General features: G+C 34.7%; 1 protein-coding gene across 3 annotated transcripts in view; it reads left to right on the top strand.

Moving 5' to 3' along the window:
- Positions 1–246: 246 nt before the first annotated feature.
- The window catches only part of LOC128994587 (band 7 protein AGAP004871-like), a 55,634-nt gene continuing 32,261 nt past the window's right edge, over positions 247–23,619 (top strand). For 2 of the 3 annotated variants that reach the window (XM_054419243.1, XM_054419241.1), the window contains exon 1: positions 12,427–12,517. In XM_054419243.1, the coding sequence (XP_054275218.1) occupies positions 12,490–12,517 (28 nt within the window). In that variant the 5' untranslated portion in view covers positions 12,427–12,489. Of the gene's footprint in view, positions 293–12,426; positions 12,518–23,619 lie in introns of those variants that run through there. The other variant, XM_054419242.1, reaches the window with a different exon arrangement.

The raw sequence follows: 23,619 nt of genomic DNA, 5'->3' as shown, positions 1-23,619 counted from the left end.
ATATTTTGCCAGTAAAAAAATCTCTATACAACATTAAAAACTCATCTGCAAAACCTGACTGGGTAACAATAATAACATTGATTGCAATGAAAGTGGAGCTGGAAAACAGTAATTTGATTTTTCAGAAATAGCCGGAGAACGCAACTTATACGTCAGCACTGTTTATTTTGAGTGATGACGTCACCGGTGTGTGCGCGTGCGTGTGTGGGTGGTGAGCGTAAGGGAGGTTTGGCAGGGTGTAGTGTAGCGCGGATCCTTTAACTGTCGTAACCCTACATGGCAGAACACCCAGGTAACTTACCCGTCACATATATAGAATACACTTTTACCTCAGACCATTTTATATAATTTAATTTTTAATTGTCAGCTTAAATTTTAAAAGTTAATTTTCACGGGGGTTAAAATAGTTTTCAAAGGTTCAGTGTGTGCTTATTTTGGAGTAATAATTGAGGTTAAAGGTTTTATTGATTGAAGCTGTCTTTAAAACAGGGATCACTTTTAATTACGTTCGTTCCGTATATGCTGGTCAATTTACAGTAACAGAATTATTTTGTGGGCGTTTCAGGAATTTCGCTCGAGAATATAGGATCATTTTTTCGTTGCGTATTGGAGAGTAATGAGTTATGTAAAATGTTTTTACTGATAGAAGCTGAAAACAGGAACAATTTACCATTATTTAGTAAATATCAGTTCACATGTTATTGTCAATTTAAATCTTTAATAGATTCGAACGTTTTATAAAGAGAGAAGGAGGATCAGCGAGTGCGTAATTGAGAGTAATGCGTCAGGTAAAAGGTTTGTATTGATTGAAGCAGTCTTTTAAACGGGGAGCACTTTAACTTTTGTAATTTTTGTCTGGGCTGGCTTTTAATTGATAAGTAGAATTTTTACAGATTCATTTTGTTGGCTACACCGCAATGAGCATAATAAGTCGGGTAAAAGTCTAATTGATTGAAGCTTTTATTTCAAAAAGGGAATTTTGTAGATTGCAATTTAAAATAGAAGTAATTTATGTTATTCTAATAGGTGGTTAACTACTTTGAATTTTATTTTAATTTAATTTTCCAGTTGGGTTAGTAGTATCTTGCTAATTGTAAATAACTTTATTGCTAAATTGAATGATTACTTAAAAAATAAAAACAATTCAGGAAACACGTAACATTTCATTGGTTAATGAATGGTCCAATTAAAATGAAAAATGAAGAATGATTATATATTTTCGTTTGGAATTAGTTACACAAAGGTATTACTAACAAAACTTACGAAAAAACCTTATAATACTAAAAATACATTACTAAAAAATATCCATACGAGTAAGCAGCTAAACAAATTTGTTTATTTTCTAACCACATTGATTGACCTATGGCCAATATATCATGTTAATAATTATACTGGATAATTCCAATCTTAACTGATGAACTATCGTAATGTTAAGTTTAATATTCAGATTAGTAAATCAAACCAACCTTAACCAACCGTTATTGACATAAAAACAGAAACACTTTTAGCATTACAAAGAACAAGAATACGTTAGTAATTGAAATAAACACGGGCTGCTATCCCGTGCTTACCAACGGAAAGGGGCCGCAAAATAGAGTAGATAATGTGGTTCTTTAGACGTAGTACAGTATTATGAAATAGCTACACATCCATGAAAAAAAAAACTAGTAAACCACTTCATGCAGTAAAATTGATTTTCTTAAATTCAGGCCAGGAGTTTAGATTTCGGTCTAGTACGGTGTAGGCCTTGAGTGTTTAAAAATACTGCTACTGCTATATATGATTTAATATAAAATAATAAGCTTATCTAAAAGTGTATACCTGCTTAATTTTAAACCCCGACTTATATTTAAGGCCAGCCGATCCAAAAGAATCGAACAATATACAATAGTGTAGCAATAAATCAAACCCAACTTGATTGTGATGTTTCATAACATAATTATGTTTTATTAACTATTTACTCTTCAATTATATTAAAGCCACTTTATATACTGTTAAGCTCGTTGTATACATTTCACAGAAAACTACAAGACAAAATTATTATACAATAAGGTCTAGTTTTATTGTAAAAATATAGCCAAACTAGACATCCTGAGAAATCAATAAGACCATATAGAATATCCAGTCCATTAGAAGGCACTCGTAGTGTATGGACTGTCCTCAAAGACTTAAAGCCATAAACTGAGAAAGCTCTTGTGATGAGTGAGAGAGACAGAGCAAGTATATAAGGTCAACGTTGTCTCAGCTACTCACTGTCAAATCTCATAAAACATTGCCATTTTGCCTGGTCTGATTCACTTATACTCTATCACTATCCCCTTGTTTGTGACTATGCTTCATGAATCCCCTATATCACTCCAAAATATATCTTGAGAAGGTGAAAAGGTCTTTGAGAGACCAGGGGTGTTTATTGTTAGTTTTAGTTTTTGTACTTACATTTTTGAGGAGCTAAGTGTCCATTCTGCTCATCTAGTAACTAGAAGGATGGCGATTCAATCCTGAAGTAATAGTAAAAAGTCAATATCCATGTGAAAAACTGGAGAAAACTGATCAAAATTGATTCCAGCTCTGGCTGACCTTGAAATTGGACCTTAAATATAGTCCTGGCAAAAAAACAGATCTTAGTAATTGATAAATCTTCGCAGATCATCTCATCCTCATACTCATCATCTCATCAATGCTCACCCTAAGTTCATTCACAGCTTAAAATACTGACAGAAATTATGTCGCTGTCATCGGGAATTAATCAAGTTACTGTAGTTGTAATTAAAAAAAAAACAATTGTTTTACACTTGCTTATAACAATCAATTTTATTTGTCATGATCAATACTTATAGACTATAGTTCATTCTATAGTTTTTCAAATTATCGAACGTGAATTTTCATACTTTAGGCCCTACTTCTTTTTAAACCTAAAGCTATTTCAATTGATTTTAAATTAAAATTATGAAAACAATTAATTTATAGAAATACAACGAAATTTATTTGGTGGGTATAGTCTTTAGACATTTATTAGAACTTTGTGAAACAAGTTTTTATCAGTTTAAAACAAAAGGGGACATATCAGTTTGATTTGTGTTATGTATTATATTAGTAATATAAAGTAAGATTACTTCGTTGCTCATGCAACCTACCCATCTCATAGTTTATCATCTGCATTGTAGTAATCAAGTCGAATAAAATAATTGGATTCTTATTCATGCGTATATACTACCAAAATTAAAAACTCGAATAGGTTTGTAGATTTAGAAAATTACCGTCGAAAAGATAAAAACATGGACAGAAATTCTATCCCTACTGATGACAAAACTTTTTCGTTATTAAGAAAAACATATATAATGTATTTCTTTCAAAAAATGTAATGGAAATATCTTATAGTTATTATGGATGGATTTCGCCAGTACAACAATGGTCCTCTTAGCTATGCGAACCTTATAGTTCTTCCTTGATAGCTCTTATAGATTATTGTGAGCTTTAAATTATCTGGTCGCGGAAATAGTGGAATAATACTACTGATATGTGTGGTATTGAAATCAGGACCACCAGCAAGTGACATAACAACAGCATGGTATTTTTGTAAACAATATATTAGCTTTGAGAGATTTTTTGTGACTTCGTTTTTTACATTACGTTGTGGTTTCCATTATTTTTTGAAGTATAAAACACCATTCATAGTTTCCTGCTCCTTACATTCGGTGTTTCACACGCAACGCGATAACGAGAAGCGCCTCGAGGAAATGAAACAAGCATTGAATGCATCATAATGCAAAGAAAGAAGTAATATTTTGAAATGTTTTTGACAGTTTATTTAATAACTCCTGCATCTCTCAAGCTAAACGTCCCTTCAAACATAACATTTTACTTAATGCAAAAACAGTAATAATATAGCATATTATTTGACACATTTGCAGTGTTTGTTGTATCACAGAGACTGTGTGTGTATGTAGCACATTTGTCGAGTTTGCTAGTATTAGTTTCCATATCACGCGTAAATATTATAAACTAGCTGTACCCGCGGGCTTTGCCCCGTTTAACTTCATAAGTATTCGCATGGCTCATTCACGTCCTGGTTGAAGTTCGTTCGCTACGCTCACTCACCTTTAGGTTGGAGCTCGTTCGCTGCGCTCACTTGCCTTCAGGTTAGCTCGTTCGCTACTCTAACTCGCCTCCAGGTTGAAGTTCGTTCGCTACGCTCACTCACCTTTTGGTTGGAAATTAGCTGTTGTCATAAATAAAAAAAAAATAATAGTGCTGCACCCTGTTGGTAATCCTTGTAACTTTTATGCTATTGAACATCATAGAACAGAACCAACTTGTTTAATTGAAACAGCTGTTAAGATTCATTAATTCCTTTAAAATATGAAAAATCATAAGGTTAACATGGGGAACTACAGAGCCACTGGGGTGGAGCCCGAAAGGATTTTTGAGATAAGAATATGCTTTAATGTTAATCGGGAATGTGAGCTATCATCATGCCAAATTTCAGCCCAATCCGTCCAGTAGTTTATGCGTGATTGAGCAACACACACACACACACACAAACACACACACAAACTCACAAACTTTCAGATTTATAATATTAGTAAGATGTTATTCCCTTCAGAAAAATATGAATAAAATGGGCAGCTTAAGTGTTGGTTTGACCTGAAAAGGTTAATACCTTTTTAATGGCTCAAAACATAAAACCAGCTGTCCTCGTACATGTGGTTTTTAATGACTAGACATGGCTTAAGAAACAGCTGATCTGAGTCAGTTAAAAAACACAAGGTATTTTATTCATAACACGATCATCTTTACATGTTTGGGTTAAAAACATCATAAATGCGTTCCCTTCTCCATAGTTGCTAGTACGATACCAAATAGAGACGTTCTATTGTTAATTGACAAAATCATCTGAAAGAAATGTAGTTGGACGATAAAAAAGACAGTTTATGAACCATTCCCTTGCAAAATAGACGTAAAAATGCACATAGAAAGATACACACCAAAATAAATAAATTGTTTAAGCGCTGCATTAACAGTATTGGGAAAGATTGATTTATGAGATCGGCCATCAAAGAGATATTGCACGTTCGATGTTATGCTTTTAACGCGATTGGGACGTAAAACAAACATGTGTTCTCATTCATAGAAGTTCTAAGTTTAATGTTTGCTCTTCATACGACTCACATAATAAGGTGGGTATTTTTCATGTCTAGAAAACCTGTGCGATTTATTTAGTTATTATATCGTTCTATGATACTCGTAAAAAATCACTAACCCTAACCCTTTATAAAAAATCAATTGTTAGTTAAACATTGCATATTATAATATAATAAATAATATTGTAAAATTTGTTCGCTATTTCTGAGACTGTATGAAATATGTTGATACTAAACGTGGAAGTGTATTGTTTTCGTACCGATTAGTCAAAATCTAACATTAATATTAGGCTTAGTTATACCAATCGTTTTGTGGCATTTGATCATTCAATCACATCCATTGGCTTATATTACACCGCAAAAAAGCTAAGCGCTAAACTAAAGTATGTATAACTTATGAGTAATTGAGTATACACTTATTAATATACATTTTAAATGTTGTTGATCTGAAATTACAATTTAAGTTTCGAGCGTCCTAAAAATGTAATTTAATTTCCATCACTAAATAATAACAATTTATGAAGATTTACTGCGTATGAATTTCATTTATATATTTAACGTACATTTGTATTTTATGGACATTATTTAGCTAAAAGTAATTACTATGTACATTGATTTTTCAAAACTAAAAACTTAACCGATGATTAATAGAATAATAGAGTATTAACGAAGTAATATACAACATAATTATTGGAAAAAACTGGATCTTCAAGCATCTTAACATGCGAACCCTTTTAAAACTTTTTATCATCATAAAAAACTGTCAGATTTTAAACGTTTTGACATCACCTAATGTCTTAAGGGTATCTGATATTTTACCCTGCTTAAATAATATACAGTTTACAAGGAAAAACAATTTTGAGTTGAATAATATATCAGTTACAACTGCTACAAAAGTGATGATAAATATTCCAGTTAGAACCTCCCTATTACGATAGATCGATGTCGGCTCCCGGTTTACAAGTCATCAATCTTTCATCAACCACTTGTTCTACGTAATCTCTCGTTCAATAGTTCATCAACTTACACGGTACACGAATAGTCTAAACACGCCTGTAACGGTTTCTATCAACTGGTTTATGAATGAGTCGGTCTATATAGAGTTAAATTCGTATGCTAAAAATATTCCTATCCAAATTAAACAAAACCTTTGTAACGTAAAAGCTATTCTATTCGCCTCGATATTTCAACCAGTGGCTTTTAAAACTGTTCGCTTAATCCCTCTCGTCCTTTTATTACGATTTTGAAGCTTAATTCTTTATTGTAGGTGGTAATTTTCAGTATTTGAAAACTGTTCTCTGTATAGGTTTTGTAAATATATTCACAATGATCAATAAATATTTACGATTAATTCTTCTTAATGCACTTGTATATGTAACATTTCATGTACACATGAGCCAGAATTATTGTAAGGTGTACGGTTTGTGTAAGAGCCAAATTATAATACTAAATTCCTAGGCTCATTAACAATAGATTTAATGAAATATAGTTTGTTAGGTATAATAAATTAAACATGTGGTATTATCCCTGACCTGGACAAAGCTCAGCAGATAGAGGATTTTAACGAACTTTCAATGTTACATCATACAGACTATAATCTTGTCTCGGTCAGATCTTGCGTGCAGCTCGAGAGAAGGTCACCCATCTGTAACTGACAAATAAAGTTAAATTTGGCTACTTTATTAAACTTTATAGGAAAAAGTGTATTCACATTTGTAACACCTCAAGTAAAGCCATCGTTATCTGCAGACTGGTATGAGAGGCTATCAAAATAATGCTCTAAAACGTAAAAGTTCTGCTTTTACAGTGGGGTAGAGTAGTAAATACGGTTTATACTAGCTGTAAATGGGACTACTCTATTTCCTTTTCTCGTAGAGGTCATCAACGAATTTGCTGTGAATGGCTAAAGGTATAATCTTATAATTAATTCAATATAATTCTTCTTTTATATTTTTGTATTACCTATTGTTAAATTTATATATTCGTTACTTACATATCGAAAGTAAAATTATTCGTTTTGCCTTCTTGTTAATTAAATTCTACTAAAGACAATTTTACAAAACTATTTCGGTTGGTTAAGTTTTTTCCAAAATTTTATTTATAAGTTAACTGGTTTGTAAAGAATATTTCAAGAACATCGTTGATTTTTGCTTCCTGACTACGAACAAACAACGGGACCAGGATACATAAATTGCTTGTATAAAAAAATAAATTATATATAATATTGAACTTTATCATTTCAATTGGCATTAGTTTCGTGAAGTAATAGCATTTTATTGCGTATTGAGCAGAGTATAATACATAGTTATACAATTAATATTGGAAAATCATCCGGTGAAATTGGTTATCAAAGAGACATTTCAATTTTGATATTATGCTTTTAACGCAATTGGAATGCAAAACTGGGAAACATAATGGTAATGAATATTTATGTCGTCTGCTTTACCCTACATATCAATTAATTTATATATCAACTCCTAAAAATGTTAAGTAAATGTTTATTATATTACAATAATGTATTAACGGTATATTCCACGGATTTATATAGTCGGAGTTATTATTGTTTAAACTATGGTAAGTATTTTCTGATGACAAATACCGAATTACATTTCGCTAAAATCTACTGTTTTATGACCAAAAGCATGCAATTGTCGTTTAACTTGCATCAAATGATCAATAGTCTATTTAAACCAGGCCGGGTCTAAGAAGGGGGGTTTGGGGAGAATAGTATTTAAACAAAAAATCTGTATTTATGTTACTTTTAATCCACCTCAAAATAAAAGATTAACAATATGAAATAGGTTGAAACAGAAACATGTGTGCGTAATTTTACTCATATTTCCTTTTGAGACTTTGAAAGTGAAAAATGTACATTGTTCTCTTTGTCATTCTTACGGAGCACAAGGCAATTGTTGTTAATTGTTACGTATAAATGAAACATATAAATCCAAGGAAAATCAATAATCTCACTACAGTCTGTTTGCCACTAAAGAAATTTGGAGATTTCATTTAAACATTGGTTTCAATGTAGGCCCTAATATATTTTTTGTAAAATCGTGGGTCAAAAGTTATAAAAAAAAAACTATAAATCATTGCATATCTAGTAGCTGGTATACAACCCGTTTGCTGTTTTCAAAGCTCAGCTGTTTCTGTCGTCGCCGAAAGGGTTATTCCAAGCCATACGACCTCGGTGCAGTCGTAAAAATAAACAGAAAACATAAAACTACTCTTTTATTGTAAGGCTGAGTCGTTATCTCGTTTTACGTACTTGTAGTTTTAGAATAAAGAAGGATGTTATTCTAACTATAAACACGGTTTTAGGCCGGGGCCACACGTGGCGGATCGTCCGCGCGGCTTATGATCGTACGATCATAAGCCGCGCGACGATGTCCCGGCCACACGGAGCAGATGAACCGCTTCCGGTTGAGTTTTCCCAGCCTACGTACTGAGATTCTAACATGGTTTAATTCACTCGTTGTAGTCATGGAAGAAACACGTATGTTACTTTGTGCATTAGAAGCGTGTGGTGAGCTAGAGCCTAAGGCAAACCGAAATCGTTGGGTCCATCCTTTCATAACCGATAAACCATTTGTGTTCCAAACCTTTTACGAGCACATGCGAAACCATAGTTCGGAGTCTTTTTTTGTTACCATCGCATGTAGATAGCATCGTTTGACGAGCTACTTCAATTGCTTTGACCGCATATAACTAAGGAAGATATACTCATGAGAAATGTACAACATGAGAAATCCCACATTATCTTTAACAAGTTCTATTGATTTGTCTCTATCGAACATTTTACACCTATAAACCGTAATGCATAAGCACAAACTAAAAAAAAACACTACAAATGCTTGAAAATGAGCTCCAACCGCGCGGACAATCCGTATCGTGTGGCCACTCTCATAAGACTACGTGTGTCATCCCCTCCAACGCGGCTTATGATCGCGCGGACAATCCGCGAATTTGCAAAAAGTAAGTCGTTAAATAAAGAGAGATTTAGTAAAAATATGACCACAACAGATTTAATGAAATTAAATATGTGATTTTTTATTTTACTAATTTGCTAGATCGTCATCTCTAGTTGGGACGATGTATGTGTTATTATATCTACAATTAGAAGGGTCTCGAGAAACATGTATAAGGGATAGTATTTTTGCGGACCAATATTTTTTACCCTACATGTCTTTTTTTATTTCTGACTGGAGGTGTGATTGAGCATAAATACATGGCTGGGTAGCTGAGCGCTTATAACGCTCACATAACAGTCAAAATGTTGCAGTATAGATTCTGATAAAAGTCAGAAATTTTTTGATAGTTCGACTGGGCCCAGCTCCAGCTGTCCCTGATAATTAAGCTTTAAATTAACTAGCTCTTACCCACGGGCTTCACCCCGTTTGACTTCATAAGTATTAATAAGACTTTTGATTGGTTAGTTAAAATAAACAAAACAGAATACAGTAAAATAATCACACCTGATTTTAATAAGGTAATAAATTGAAAGAATAACAGACAAAGGTATTTTTGAACATTAAAAATATGGAAAGGTCCCTTAAAAAAGGAATTACGACCTTAGAGGGTAATTAATATGAATAATAGATAGTTCTGCGCAAGGTTTCTCGTCATGACGAACATTTTAAGTATTTGGTTTATGGGGGTGTGACTTGTAGTTTTCTCAAAAGTTCATGGGTACTTTGGGCTTTATATATGGATTTTCCTGTCAAAGGAAACAGCTGACATCTCACTCCATTCTACACTTATCCTTCACTCATATAATACATGAAAATAGAAATAAAACTGCAAGTTCAGATTTTACGCTAATGTTAAAGACAAGGTTTACATGGATTCTGTAAGATCTATAGTTTTACCAGGTGTTTCCATTATTTATGATCATTATAAGTTAAATAAAACCAGTTGTGGTAGTTTGACAGTGAATGATGAACAAAGTTGGATTGTGGTCCATGAATCACTTTAACATTCATAACTTCTGAGGTAGCCTGCAACAACATTTTCATACTATGTAATGTCAAAGGACCTCGAAAACCTTTGATCCATTCATGTATTTTGGTTATGATTTTAAAATGGTATTAAATACATAGGAAATTCAGTTAATTCCATTACATTTATAACGTTTGACCAACTTAAATTGGTACTTTATCACGATATGGGAGAACTAGTGTTTAGACTAAACCAATAAAAGCCCTGTTTAAGTCATTGGCAATACACAATTGTTACATTAAAAATTTTTATGAGCAACATGACAACCATAATGAAAAGTGAATTTTATTATTACTTTGATACTTTTTAAATTAATTTGATGGGAAATATTTATGATAAGCATAAAAAAATATTGATATAAAAATCATTGAGCTTTGACTGAATAAAAAAACCGCTAACAATTTAAAACAAAACTCGACTTCACTGTTGACTCCGTTTTGATAAGTATAATAACAGTTTTATAAACCCAGTTGAGTGCGGTTTCATGTTGTAACGGGATTTCCTGCTGTCAATCCATCTGTAATCCCAGAACATAGCACCAGTGATGAGTAGAGGAACGAACCTCTGCCTGAAACGTGAGTTGCAAGTCAACTACTTCAACTGGTCGTCAGTCATCTAACTTCTAGTTGTCGATGGGGTGTATGGAAAAAATCATTTAAATAAATAAGTTACACAATTTATTTAACCAAATAAATTATCTTTCGGTCAAATAGATCAGAAGTTTGGTATTCAGGATATTTCTGTTTTCAATGTTTAACTCTTTACCTTCTAAGACTGATATATCGGGGAGTGAGCTGGCGTAGTGGTTAGAGCACGGGACTTCAGTCTCTGAGGTCCCGGGTTCGATCCCTACCAAGTCACCAATGAATTTTATCTAAGTGATAATGCCACAACCCCTCGGTCTAGCCTGAAGAAATGAGAAAAACATCCCAGGCTCGTGCCTAGCGTCCTAGGAAAAAAAAAGATTGATATCCCGGACGCAAGAGTAACTTTCGTATCATTCGAGTAACATCCAGTAACAACTGTTTATACAATAATAAATAAATGTAACTGATAACCTGGGAGACCACTTCAGAATGAATACGCTTGGGATTTTGGTTTTATTGGCCTCTATAGGCTTTGTGGGAGAAGCTTTTCTTAAAAAGTAGCAGAAATTGGTACCGATTGACAATTACTAAATAATCCATAGAGTCCGAATTAAATTTAACTTTAATGTCAGGGAAACGAAAGAGGATTAATGCTTAGAATCATATTAACACACTAGGTTAATAAACGATGTTATTTTAATACACATTGTTAAATAAGCATTAAATAGGTGTTATATTCATTTAAATATGTAAAAAAGTCAGTTTTTATATAAAGTTAGATTTTAAACCCTAATATTACATTCATGAAAGGATGTGAAATAAAAATTGTTCATAGCCTTAAGTGATGAGTTAGTAGTTTGATTTACATTTAGAATAAATATATTTCTGAGAGAGAAATTAGACTATGAATTTACATACTTGTTCAGGCCGTTTAATTTGAATGCCTTTTACAGTGTTGTACAGTAAATTCCCGATTACGAAACACGTAATTAGATTTTTGTTTAGATGGAGGGGATCTCTATAAATACAGACTTTAGAAGTCCGCTTAGCATGATTTGTTTCCTTCATTAAAAGTTTGACAGCCGCCCTATAATATGTCCGATTTCCATCCTAATCAGCATACTAAAAATATCTCATTTGAATATATAAAACATTGTTTCTAAATTGATAAAACAGCAGATAAGAAACTATTTTTACAAAGTTGTCTGTACATCCTTGTGCAATATAAGTGACTTTCATAAACATTAGTTGACGTTTTATTGTTCCAAACATCTCCAATAATAAGCACGTTTAATAATAAACTCATAACAAAACTGCGAGAAACACACTCACTTTATATTAGTGTCTATTTTGACTTACCTTTTATATTTTATCCTATGGGTAGTTCTATGTGTACAAGATACTGAGATGTTTTAAATAATAACAATATTATTTTAACATTTTTGTAATGTATTTCAACTAAAAAACGTACTTGAACATAAATATTAAAAACATTTACTTATATTCACAAATTAAGGAATCGAGTGAATACAAACTTAAATGGATCAAAAGTCAAAACAATCTTTACAAATTAAATTAACTAAACCATATACAAAAACGAAAAATAATTAATTTGATAAAAGATTAAAGTAACATTAGTGTTAATAACTTTATAAATACTTATGGTCCAGTTTCCTAGATAGTACACATTTTATGACTTGCAGGCGAGGATAAAGGAATTACGTGTCAGAGGAGGGTAGAAGACGGTCCTCGCTAAATGCAAGATGGTCCAAAACCAAGCCCATCGAAGATGTAAGATACCGCATGTAGAATGAGAAACAACTCTTTTGTGTATTCTGTATTGCGCTTAAACTAATAAATGTTTTCATATCCTAATATCTTTGTATAAATTTTAGCATGATACATGTACTGTCATACTGCATGTTGTCACGTAAATAATTGTACAAATTATATGTTGAAATGCTCTTTATAGTTATTTAGGATGCAACTGTAAACAGAACTTAATCAATCCGGGTTTTTAAGTACGAAAATTACATTATTTTTCAAAAGATAACGTACTTTACCTGAAGAACCGACGTTTAAACAAATTAATTATAAAACTAAGATATACACACAAACCAACAGTTTCAATCAAGATAACATTTCAGGTTTAGAACCGTGAACATGTACTCTAAATAAACATAAATATTATTCAAGATATTTATTATTAATTTGTTGTTGTTGTTGTTACTAATGAATAAGAAACTTTGTAAATATTTTTCCGGCTGATGTTAACTGTTTCGACCAGTGTAGATACTTATGAGAAACTGAAACAACTAGACTTTCTAATATTAACAGTAAACCAAATACTTCACTCGTGCACTATGTAAAATTTACGATAAGTTGTTACAAAACGTACACGGTTTTCAGTGGGATATCTATTATTTAAATGTTGACTTATGAAAAACTCCATGGTGGTCAAGATATGAATAAATCTTGGCAATCCAAACAATATATTTATTGGTTTACTGTGGGACTGCTAACACTTCCAGGGACAATAGTATTTGTATCCAAGCAAAGGTAAATTATCCAGTCTCTAATCAGGACTGATGATTACCAATGGGACTGGTAAAAATAATGAGGCATACTACACACCAAATATTAACACTTAACAGTATTCGTGTCACTTAGTCGTATAATGTTGGAAGATCGTATTTTATCCGTACAGTTTAATTTTTAATATTTACAAACGTTGGGAAAACGCAACTTTACCACAATCGAGGTGGAAATGATGGCAGGAGAAGGTAGAAAAGTAATTTACAAGAAAGTGCAGCTGTGGGTGGGAGGTCTAATCAGCCATCTGAAGGTCTAGAGATGTTTAGCCGCAATCAGCAGTTTAGGAGGGGCTAAACCCTTCCGTGCTGAGGATCGATGGTGTAAAACACCCGTATTCTCTTCTCTTTCAGTCCATATGTAGTGTTCAACATCTGTATCGTCGTACTGCTGCAAAAAGACTTTTTCACCACACTATGATGTTTTTGGCTGTATTACATACGTTTATTGGTGGCTGAAAGTGTTTTGCTGGCCATGCCAGCTGTCATCGTCATTTGGGGACCGAGCAGGTTTTTACAGCCCGGGGCCGCAAAATTAGCTGTCCGCTTATTTTAAATACACAATCAAAATCCATAGCATTGCAATAGAATTGTGTTATTGTCACCGTTGCCTAGCAACTATTTATTTTTATTTTTGCTGATTCCTCAAATTATTTCTTCACATAACCTTAAAGTTGTAGTTGTGTTGACTATCAGTGTGCATTATTATAGTGGGGAATAGTGGTAATAGGTTATAGTGTGGTGAAAAATAGCGTTCGTACCACGGACCGAAATGGTGTTGCAGCTCTCGATCGATTTAAGTTCTCGACTTTGTCCTCGAACTTAAAAACTATCTCGAGCCGGCAAAACCTCATTTTCGGCCCTAGGTACGAAATATACTATTCAAATACAGTACACACGTAGCAGGGCTCAAGTTATTATTGTTATGATTAGGGCAAAATAAGTTCAGCTAGTGAATTTGTATTATCTGTGTCCCTACGATATGTCAACTCCATCCCCTGATTGCAAAAATCATAGTTAATTAAATATAGGTATATATATATTTTATTATTATTGGCATTTGTGTAAATCATTGAGTCACATGCATTTACTACAAAAAATCTACAATCCATGGTGGTGTAGACCTATTCTCTGGTTTCTTCAAAATTACCCGAGTTTCTGTAAAATTTATCCGTTTTAGTTCAAATCAACTACAGCTGATTCGTTCTGCGATAATTGGAGCAAATCATATCAGCGGAATGTCAGCTAATTACAACCATGGTACTTGAGGTCGTCAGAGGTTTTAAATTAAACCCGACCTGACGATGTACTCAGGTTATCTCAGGGCGGTCGATTTGCACTGCAACGAGTTGTTTTGACAGAAGATCAGTTAATTTAATCCTTTATTTGTTAATAACTTCGGATGCATTTATTTTTAAAATTTCCAAAACCTGGCAAATAGTTCAACAGCAGTTTTTTTATCCAGCAAACCGATCTTAACGCAACTTTGTGTCCTTGCATATACAATTAACAGTCAAAACATTCAACACCAAAATATTAAAACTATACAACAAATTCAGCTTAGCATATAGAATGGTGGGGTACGTCGAAGAATATATTTGATCAAATAGGTCAAAAGGATCTCATCGACCCTCGCTCATTTTCCTACATCGACAAGTGAAGAAACACTGTCTGCTTTTTTAAATGTGTATTGTGGGGCTCCCTCTATTTCTTCCGATATCCGATACATTAAATACAATGACAAATAATGAACAGATCTTTTAGTTTTCAGTAAATTTTATGACCAGACATTCTATCAATATATATTTTCATAGTAGACCTATCACAATGTATAAAATAAAATCTTAAACGTATCATCAACTATAAATGTATAAAATAAAATCTTCAAGTATAAAAACATTCTTTTAATTATTGTATGAATAATCTACTACCGATCCATTTTATTTTATGAAAATTTTATTACAAATATCATGAAATATGCGTAGCTTACGTAGTTCTTTTTGTCTTATTTTCTAGCAAAACAAACATTGACACGTGCAAAAGCGAAAAGTTTTTCTTGAAAATTATGTCAATATTTTGTCTCTCTCAAAATTCAATATTAGACCAGCCGTGGAGTGGTTTACTTTCGGCAACGTCTGTAAACAGAGACTAAAAATGCTGTAATAGAAACTGTATATTGACGAACAAATAATGGGGACAAACTGAAAATTCCAGAATGAATTTTTCCTAAGTTATTGACAAGCATATTTATTACAAACATTTTAGAATCGGCTGACTAAAAATCGAGTAGTAAAGGAGTACACGAACGTGCCAAACGAAACAACTAAGATCTTGCAAAAATAATCAAACTTTTAGGTTATGCTAAAACTCATAAATTTGCCCTTCATGATAGAACTCATTGATAGGTTTATATTTTTTACCTAACTAGGAACCATAAACATATTTTTTGTTAATTACAGGTTTTGGCATTAGAAAGCTCTTAATTGGAGCTCGGCTTTTAGTTGTTTACTGGCTTTGGGCAAATAATTAGGTAAGTACCTGGGGACCGAGCTTTGCTCGGGGAAAATTATTACTTTACTCTGAAAAGTATTGCAGATACATTAATCCACTCCCAATCTCCACCCTGCTAACCTTCACTACTTACTTCACCACTCCCTACGTCGTGGACCTGTTTGCCCTCCTTCCCTATACCATTTTAGAATTGCAGATACATAAATGCCACAGACAGTTCCCACACTCTGCACTGCTAGCATTACTACTTCCTACACCATTTCCTACGTCATGGACCTGTTTTCCTCTCCTCCCTTCTCGTAGCATTTTAGGATTGTAGATACCTTAATGTAGTTCCCATAAACAGTTCCCAGGCTCCAGACTGCTCGCCTTTACTACTTCCTTCACGACTTCCTACGTCGCGGACCTGTTTCTCCCCCTTCCAATGGCATTTTAGGATTGCAGATACCCTAATTAATCGTCATTAACAGTTTCAACACTTCGGGCTGTTTGCCTTTACTACTTCCTTCACCTCTTCCTACGTCGCAGACCTGTTTCCCTCCATTCCCATAGCATTTTAGGATTGCAGATACCTTAATCTAATCGTCATAAACATTTCCCACACTCCGGACTGCTCACCTTTACTACTTCCTTCACCACTTCCTATGTCGCAGACCTCTTTCCATCCCTTCCCATAGGATTTTAGGATTGTTGATTCTTTAATCTAATCGTCATAAACAGTTTCCACACTCCAGACTGCTCGCCTTTACTACTTCCTTCACCACTTCCTACGTCGCGGACATGATTCCCTCCCTTCCCATAGCATTTTAGGATTGCAGATTCCTTAATCTTATCGTCATAAACAGTTTTCACACTCCAGACTGCTCGCCTTTACTACTTCCTTCACCACTTCCTACGTCGCGGACCTGATTCCCTCCCTTCCCATAGCATTTTAGGATAGTAGATAACTTGTTTTAATCGTTATTAACAGTTCCCACACTCTGCACTGCTACCATTACTACTTCCTACACCATTTCCTACGTCATGGACCTGATTCCCTCCCTTCCCATAGCATTTTAGGATTGTAGATACCTTAATGTAATTCCCATAAACAGTTCCCAGACTCCAGACTGCTCGCCTTTACTACTTCCTTCACCACTTCCTACGTCGCGGACCTGTTTCCCTCCATTCCCATTGCATTTTAGGATTGTAGATTCCTTAATCTAATCGTCATAAACAGTTTTCACACTCCAGACTGCTCGCCTTTACTACTTCCTTCACCACTTCCTACGTCGCGGACCTATTTCCATCCCTTCCCATAGGATTTTAGGATTGCAGATTCCTTATTCTAATCGTCTTAAACAGTTTCCACACTCCAGACTGCTCGCCTTTACTACTTCCTTCACCACTTCCTACGTCGCGGACCTGATTCCCTCCCTTCCCATAGCATTTTAGGATAGTAGATAACTTGTTTTAATCGTTATTAACAGTTCCCACACTCTGCACTGCTACCATTACTACTTCCTACACCATTTCCTACGTCATGGACCTGTTTTCCTCCCTTCTCGTAGCATTTTAGGATTGTAGATACCTTAATGTAATTCCCATAAACAGTTCCCAGACTCCAGACTGCTCGCCTTTACTACTTCCTTCACCACTTCCTACGTCGCGGACCTCTTTCCATCCCTTCCCATAAGATTTTAGGATTGCAGATTCCTTAATCTAATCGTCTTAAAAAGTTTCCACACTCCAGACTGCTCGCCTTTACTACTTCCTTCACCACTTCCTACGTCGCGGACCTGATTCCCTCCCTTCCCATAGCATTTTAGGATTGTAGATAACTTGTTTTAATCGTTATTAACAATTCCCACACTCCGGACTGCTCACCCTTGCTACTTCCTTCACCACTCCCTATGTCGTAGACCTGTTTGCCCTCCTTCTTTATACTATTTTAAAATTGCAGATACATAAATGCCACAGACGGTTTCCACACTCTGCACTGCTAGCCTTACAACTTCCATCCCCATTTCCTACGTCATGGACCTGTTTTCCTCCCTCCCATTACATTTTAGGATTGCAGATACCTTAATTTAATCGTCATAAACAGTTCCAACACTCCAGACTGCTCGCCTTTACTACTTCCTTCACCACTTCCTATGTCGTGGACCTGTTTTCCTCCCTTTCCATAGCATTTAAGGATTGCAGATACCGTAATCTAATCGTCATAAACAGATCCTACACTCCACACTGCTACCCTTGACTATAGAATCTAGTAATCTTCAGTATAATCTTTGCTCAATAGTAACAACTGATGTTTTTCCTTTTGTACTGTATTTTGTTTTGCTAGTATACTGTGGATAGACAAATTACAAGCTGCAAGTCTTTTGTTTACTTTTTCCTTGTTATTTAATTCAGCCAACATGGTTACCTAGCAACCCATAAGACTAATGTTAAAAAAATGTGATTTTCAATTTCATTTTTCTACGTAATTAGATTTTTGTTGGCAGTTGTAACTGTAGTAAACTCGTTTTTAGGCCAAAAATAATCTATTTACAACATTTGAAGAAAATCGTCGGAGCCGTTTTCGAGATTTTGGTGCAAGCAAGCAAGCATACATACATACATACAAGCAAACATTGCTCGTATTAGAGTATAGGAGTACCTGGGGACCGAGCTTTGCTCGGGGAAAATTATTAGTTTACTCTGAAAAGTATTGCAGATACATTAATCCACTCCCAATCTCCACACTGCTCACCTTCACTACTTACTTCACCACTCCCTACGTCGTGGACCTGTTTGCCCTCTTTCCCTATACCATTTTAGAATTAAAGATACATAAATGCCACAGACAGTTCCCACACTCTGCACTGCTAGCATTACTACTTCCTACACCATTTCCTACGTCATGGACCTGTTTTCCCCCCTTCTCGTAGCATTTTAGGATTGTAGATACCTTAATGTAATTCCCATAAACAGTTCCCAGACTCCAGACTGCTCACCTTTAATACTTCCTTCACCACTTCCTACGTCGCGGACCTATTTCTCTCCCTTCCAACGGCATTTTAGGATTGCAGATACCCTAATTCTAATCGTCATTAACAGTTTCAACACTCCGGGCTGCTTGCCTTTACTACTTCCTTCACCTCTTCCTACGTCGCAGACTTGTTTCCCTCCATTCCCATAGCATTTTAGGATTGTAGATTCCTTAATCTAATTGTCATAAACAGTTTCCACACTCCAGACTGCTCGCCTTTACTACTTCCTTCACCACTTCCTACGTCGCGGACCTGATTCCCTCCCTTCTCATAGCATTTTAGGATTGTAGATAACTTGATCTAATCGTTATTAAGATTAGATCAAACAGTTATTACTACTTCCTTCACCATTCCCTATGTTTTAGACCTGTTTGCCCTCCTTCCTTATACTATTTTAGAATTGCAGATACATAAATGCCACAGACGGTACTCACACTCTGCACTGCTAGCCTTACAACTTCCTTCCCCATTTCCTAAGTCATGGACCTGTTTTCCTCCCTTCCCATTACATTTTAGGATTGCAGATACCTTAATTTAATCGTCATAAACAGTTCCCACACTCCAGACTGCTCGCCTTTACTACTTCCTTCACCACTTCCTATGTCGTGGACCTGTTTTCCTCCCTTTCCATAGCATTTAAGGATTGCATATACCGTAATCTAATCGTCATAAACAGATCCCACACTCCACACTGCTACCCTTGACTATAGAATAGAGTAATCTTCAGAATAATCTTTGCTCAATAGTAACAACTGATCTTTTTCCTTTTGTACTGTATTTTGTTTTGCTAGTATACTGTGGATAGACAAATTAAAAGTCTTTTGTTTACTTTTTCCTTGTTATTTAATTCAGCCAACATGGTTACCTAGCAACCTATAAGACTAATGTTAAAAAAAATTGATTTTCAGTTTCATTTTTCTAAGTAATTAGATTTTTGTTGGCAGTTCTAATTGCAGTAAACTCGTTTTTAGGCCAGAAATAAACTTTATACAACATTTGAAGAAAATCGTCGGAGCCGTTTTCGAGATCTTGGTGCAAGCATACATACATACATACATACATACATACATACATACATACAAGCAAACTTTGCTCGTATTAGAGTATAGGATATAACGATTTGACAATACTTAATTATTCAATGATATTAAGGACTTTAAAGTCAGTCTGAGACGTCTTAATAATTGAAATGAAACCCCTTTCAATTGATAGGAACATAAATTTTTAGTGTTGACTATTCCAACTATTTAGCAAAGCAAAATTAAAAGGATAGCTTATTAAAACTATAGAATCTCTTATGTCACATAAACCATTGCAGAATACAGGGTGGTAAAAAAGTCCCAGGACAGTTAAATATGTAAAAAAATAATGTAGATAGAGCTACAATACTTGGTATAAAGTTATAGTGCATAAAATTCTATTTTAACACGTATTCAGTGATCCAATAACTCTTCAGGGGGACGGCCCACAAGGAGTCGGAAGAAAATCTTAAACGGAAGCATAGGTCAATATGCACATCAAATTTAAGGTCTTTTTTAGTAAAATACAATGCCGCAAACTGCACTTCAAAAGGTTGATCCTGCGCAAAATGGCAGATGTTCAAAGATTTTTTCAATCCGCCATTTTGAATCTTTGAACGACTGCCATTTTTTACGCAGGCATTCTTTTGAGCTTGAATTTACGGGTCGCCGGAATTGTACCCCCCTGGAATTGTACCCCCCGGCGATCGTTGACGTCATATTGACGTCACGCCTAGAGGGGGTACAATTCCACCCCGTACACTTTGATTTTAACGAAATCTAATCTATTTAATGTGGGCAAGTGATCAGTGAACCGGATAATTATATTAGATATAAAAAAGAGCAGGAGATGTACGGCCCGGAATTGTACCCCCCTGGAATTGTACCCCCCGGAATTGTACCCCCTGCCAACATCAAAATATATATGTACGGGGTGGATTTGTACCCCCCTGGAATTGTACCCCCCCATCAGAAAGCCAAATATGTACGGGGTGTAATTGTACCCCCCGGAATTGTACCCCCCTCTTGGACAGCTAGCTTGGCTTGTGTACGGGCTGGAATTGTACCCCCCACCCACTCGATAAACCTACTGTAATTGGTATTATGAAAATGAAGTAGTAGAGAATGCCTTCTACGACATATGTTGGATTTTCAAACCTGTACAGAATATAGTGATTGTACCAAGGAACTATAATTGTGAAGAGATTATCCAAAAATCTGGCTTCGCCACTTTACTTCACCTCGGGCTATATATTGTTTTATTTTCCTTAAACCATGAACAACTTGAATGCATTATTGCTTAGTTTGTTTTTACTGTAATACTTGTTATACACTATTATCTAATAACATAAAACCATAATAAAATTTAACTTTTAATCTCCTTCAAACTTTGAAAATACACAAGACGAAGCCACAATCACATCATAGGTCAACGCTTTTTCTAAGAGGCTATTAAGCAAACAGCAATGCAGGCCCGAAGATATAGGGATTATTGTAAGAGCAATGACCTTCGGTAATGATTCTTCGTAAAGCAACAAATCGCTCACAAGTAAGTGAGTGACAGGGTGAGTTTACATTTTGGATAATTAACTTATTCAAAATATAATGTTAATCTACGTTTTTACATGTTTACAGAGCTTCTTTGAAGACTGTGTTATAAACAATGTGGTCATATACGTTGTTTTAATGGCTTTGCTATTATACAGACATAGTTTTCACTGAAAAATTTCACCCAGCAAAGCCACAAACAACTTGTGTAAAAAGAAATCATTTTGTTTTAAAGAAAAGAGACATATTCTTTTAAAATGACTTGACTTTTATGAACACCTATTAATGGCCTTGCCGTACCAGATTAATTCAGCCTTAGAGAGTTTTCCTTTGCCAATCATCGTAAAGTTAAGTCTATGTTTCCTACAAAATAGTAGTACTTTGGCTAACATACTTGTTCATTGTTTGTGGGAATCTTCATTTAATAGGTGTTCTTCATTATATAGGTTGATAACGATAGTACTGTAATTTAAAAAAAGAAATCTCTATTTCTTCCACTTGGTGTCATTCTATGACTTTCCTATGTTTCCATTTTTAACACCCGGTTCTTTCAATGATTGCTAAAGAAATACAGAAGTAGGCCTACTATATCAATTCATTTTTCTTATTTGGTAAAAAACATCAAATTGTCCAGGCTTTCTATATTGTTTTACATTGTAATATTAACGAATGTAAATGAAAATAGTAAATATTGAATTTCAACAAAATCGGTAAATGTGTTTCATTGAATTGAAAAATAAATAACAGTAATTAAATTATACAGCTGATCAAAATGTAAACAATTATGTTCTTCATAAGGATAACATTGGAGCTTACAAAGCCACTGGGGCAGAGCCCAAGGTACTGTAAAAAAATGGAAAGTTAGTTTGCAAATCTACGCGACACGCTCTTTCCAATGAGACGTCAATGGAGAAATGGCGGAGGAGTTCAACCGACAAAGTTTCATGTAGCGTTAATTATATAGATTGAAAATCTATATCCGTACATTTTAAGCAGAGTCAATAATGTCATAGTCCAGTAATCAATATTTCGTAAATACAAAAATAACATTAGCTGCTTCCAAACTAAACAGCTGTTACAAAACCACTTGCGGCGTTGCCACTTCGAAGGCCGCGGCCTAGGAGGCCGTGCACGTGCAATCATAGCCTTCTAGTATATAGTATTATATAGTATATAAGACCACGTTGAGCGAGAACTGGCAACGTTGCGTATGTATTGTGTCTTGGTGCACGATCGCCTTATTACAATCAATGGAAGAGTCTCTCTGGCAAACGCCCGTACTACTGCGCCGACACTAGTCCAGATAGGCGAGGGTGCTTCTTCTGGTTAACCTACCCATTGGAATTTGGAATGTAAACAAACCACACACCCTTATACACCATTGGTATTCCAAATGTAAACAAACATCACAGCTTTCGTTATTTGGAATTCATTGGAGTTTTCTACTTTGTTTTTCCAACTTATTATCGGTCACATATTTTTACATTGACGTATTTGAAACCCCCTCCTGAATAATCCGTTAGTTGTCAACGTGAGGAGTTGTATTTCCTTGTCTTCTTTTTCAATTAGCCTATGTGATGTTGAATGAATTTTTTTATTTGTAATATTTAATGTATATTTCATAATGTACTAGAATTACTGACGTTTTCCAATGACTTTGTACTTAAAGTTCTAAAGGAAATAAATTGATCTTATGTCTTATGTACATTTTATTTTGTCGAGAATAAGTGAACTGTTGTTGTTTGCTTGTTTATGAGCATATTTTGATTACATTTGGAAAAAAAAAACATTTATTTCATACTAGCTGTAACCCGCGGGCTTTGCCCCGTTTAACTTCTTAATTTTCAAGATTATCTCGTTCGCATGCCTCAATCACGTCCTGGTTGAAGTTTGTTCGCTACGCTCACTCACCTTTAGGTTGGAGCTCGTTCGCTGCGCTCACTTGCCTTCAGGTTACCTCGTTCGCTACGCTAACTCGCCTCCAGGTTGGAGTTCGTTCGCTACGCTCACTCACCTTTTGGTTGCAAATTAGCTGTTGTCATAAATGTAAAAGAAATAATAGTGCTGCACCCTGTTGGTAATCCTTGTAACTTTAATGATATTGAACATCATAGAACAGAACCAACTTGTTTAATTGAAACAGCTGTTAAGATTCAATAATTCCATTTCTCATAAGGTTAACATGGGAAACTCCAGACCCACTGGGGCGG

The sequence above is a fragment of the Macrosteles quadrilineatus genome, unplaced genomic scaffold (genome assembly GCF_028750875.1).
Source record: "Macrosteles quadrilineatus isolate MER2022 unplaced genomic scaffold, UCM_ALF_1.0 Scaffold_5__1_contigs__length_97177068, whole genome shotgun sequence".
NCBI classification, from domain to species: domain Eukaryota; kingdom Metazoa; phylum Arthropoda; class Insecta; order Hemiptera; family Cicadellidae; genus Macrosteles; species Macrosteles quadrilineatus.
Note: the sequence above shows the minus strand (reverse complement) of the source record. Positions and strands in the feature narration are given on the sequence as shown.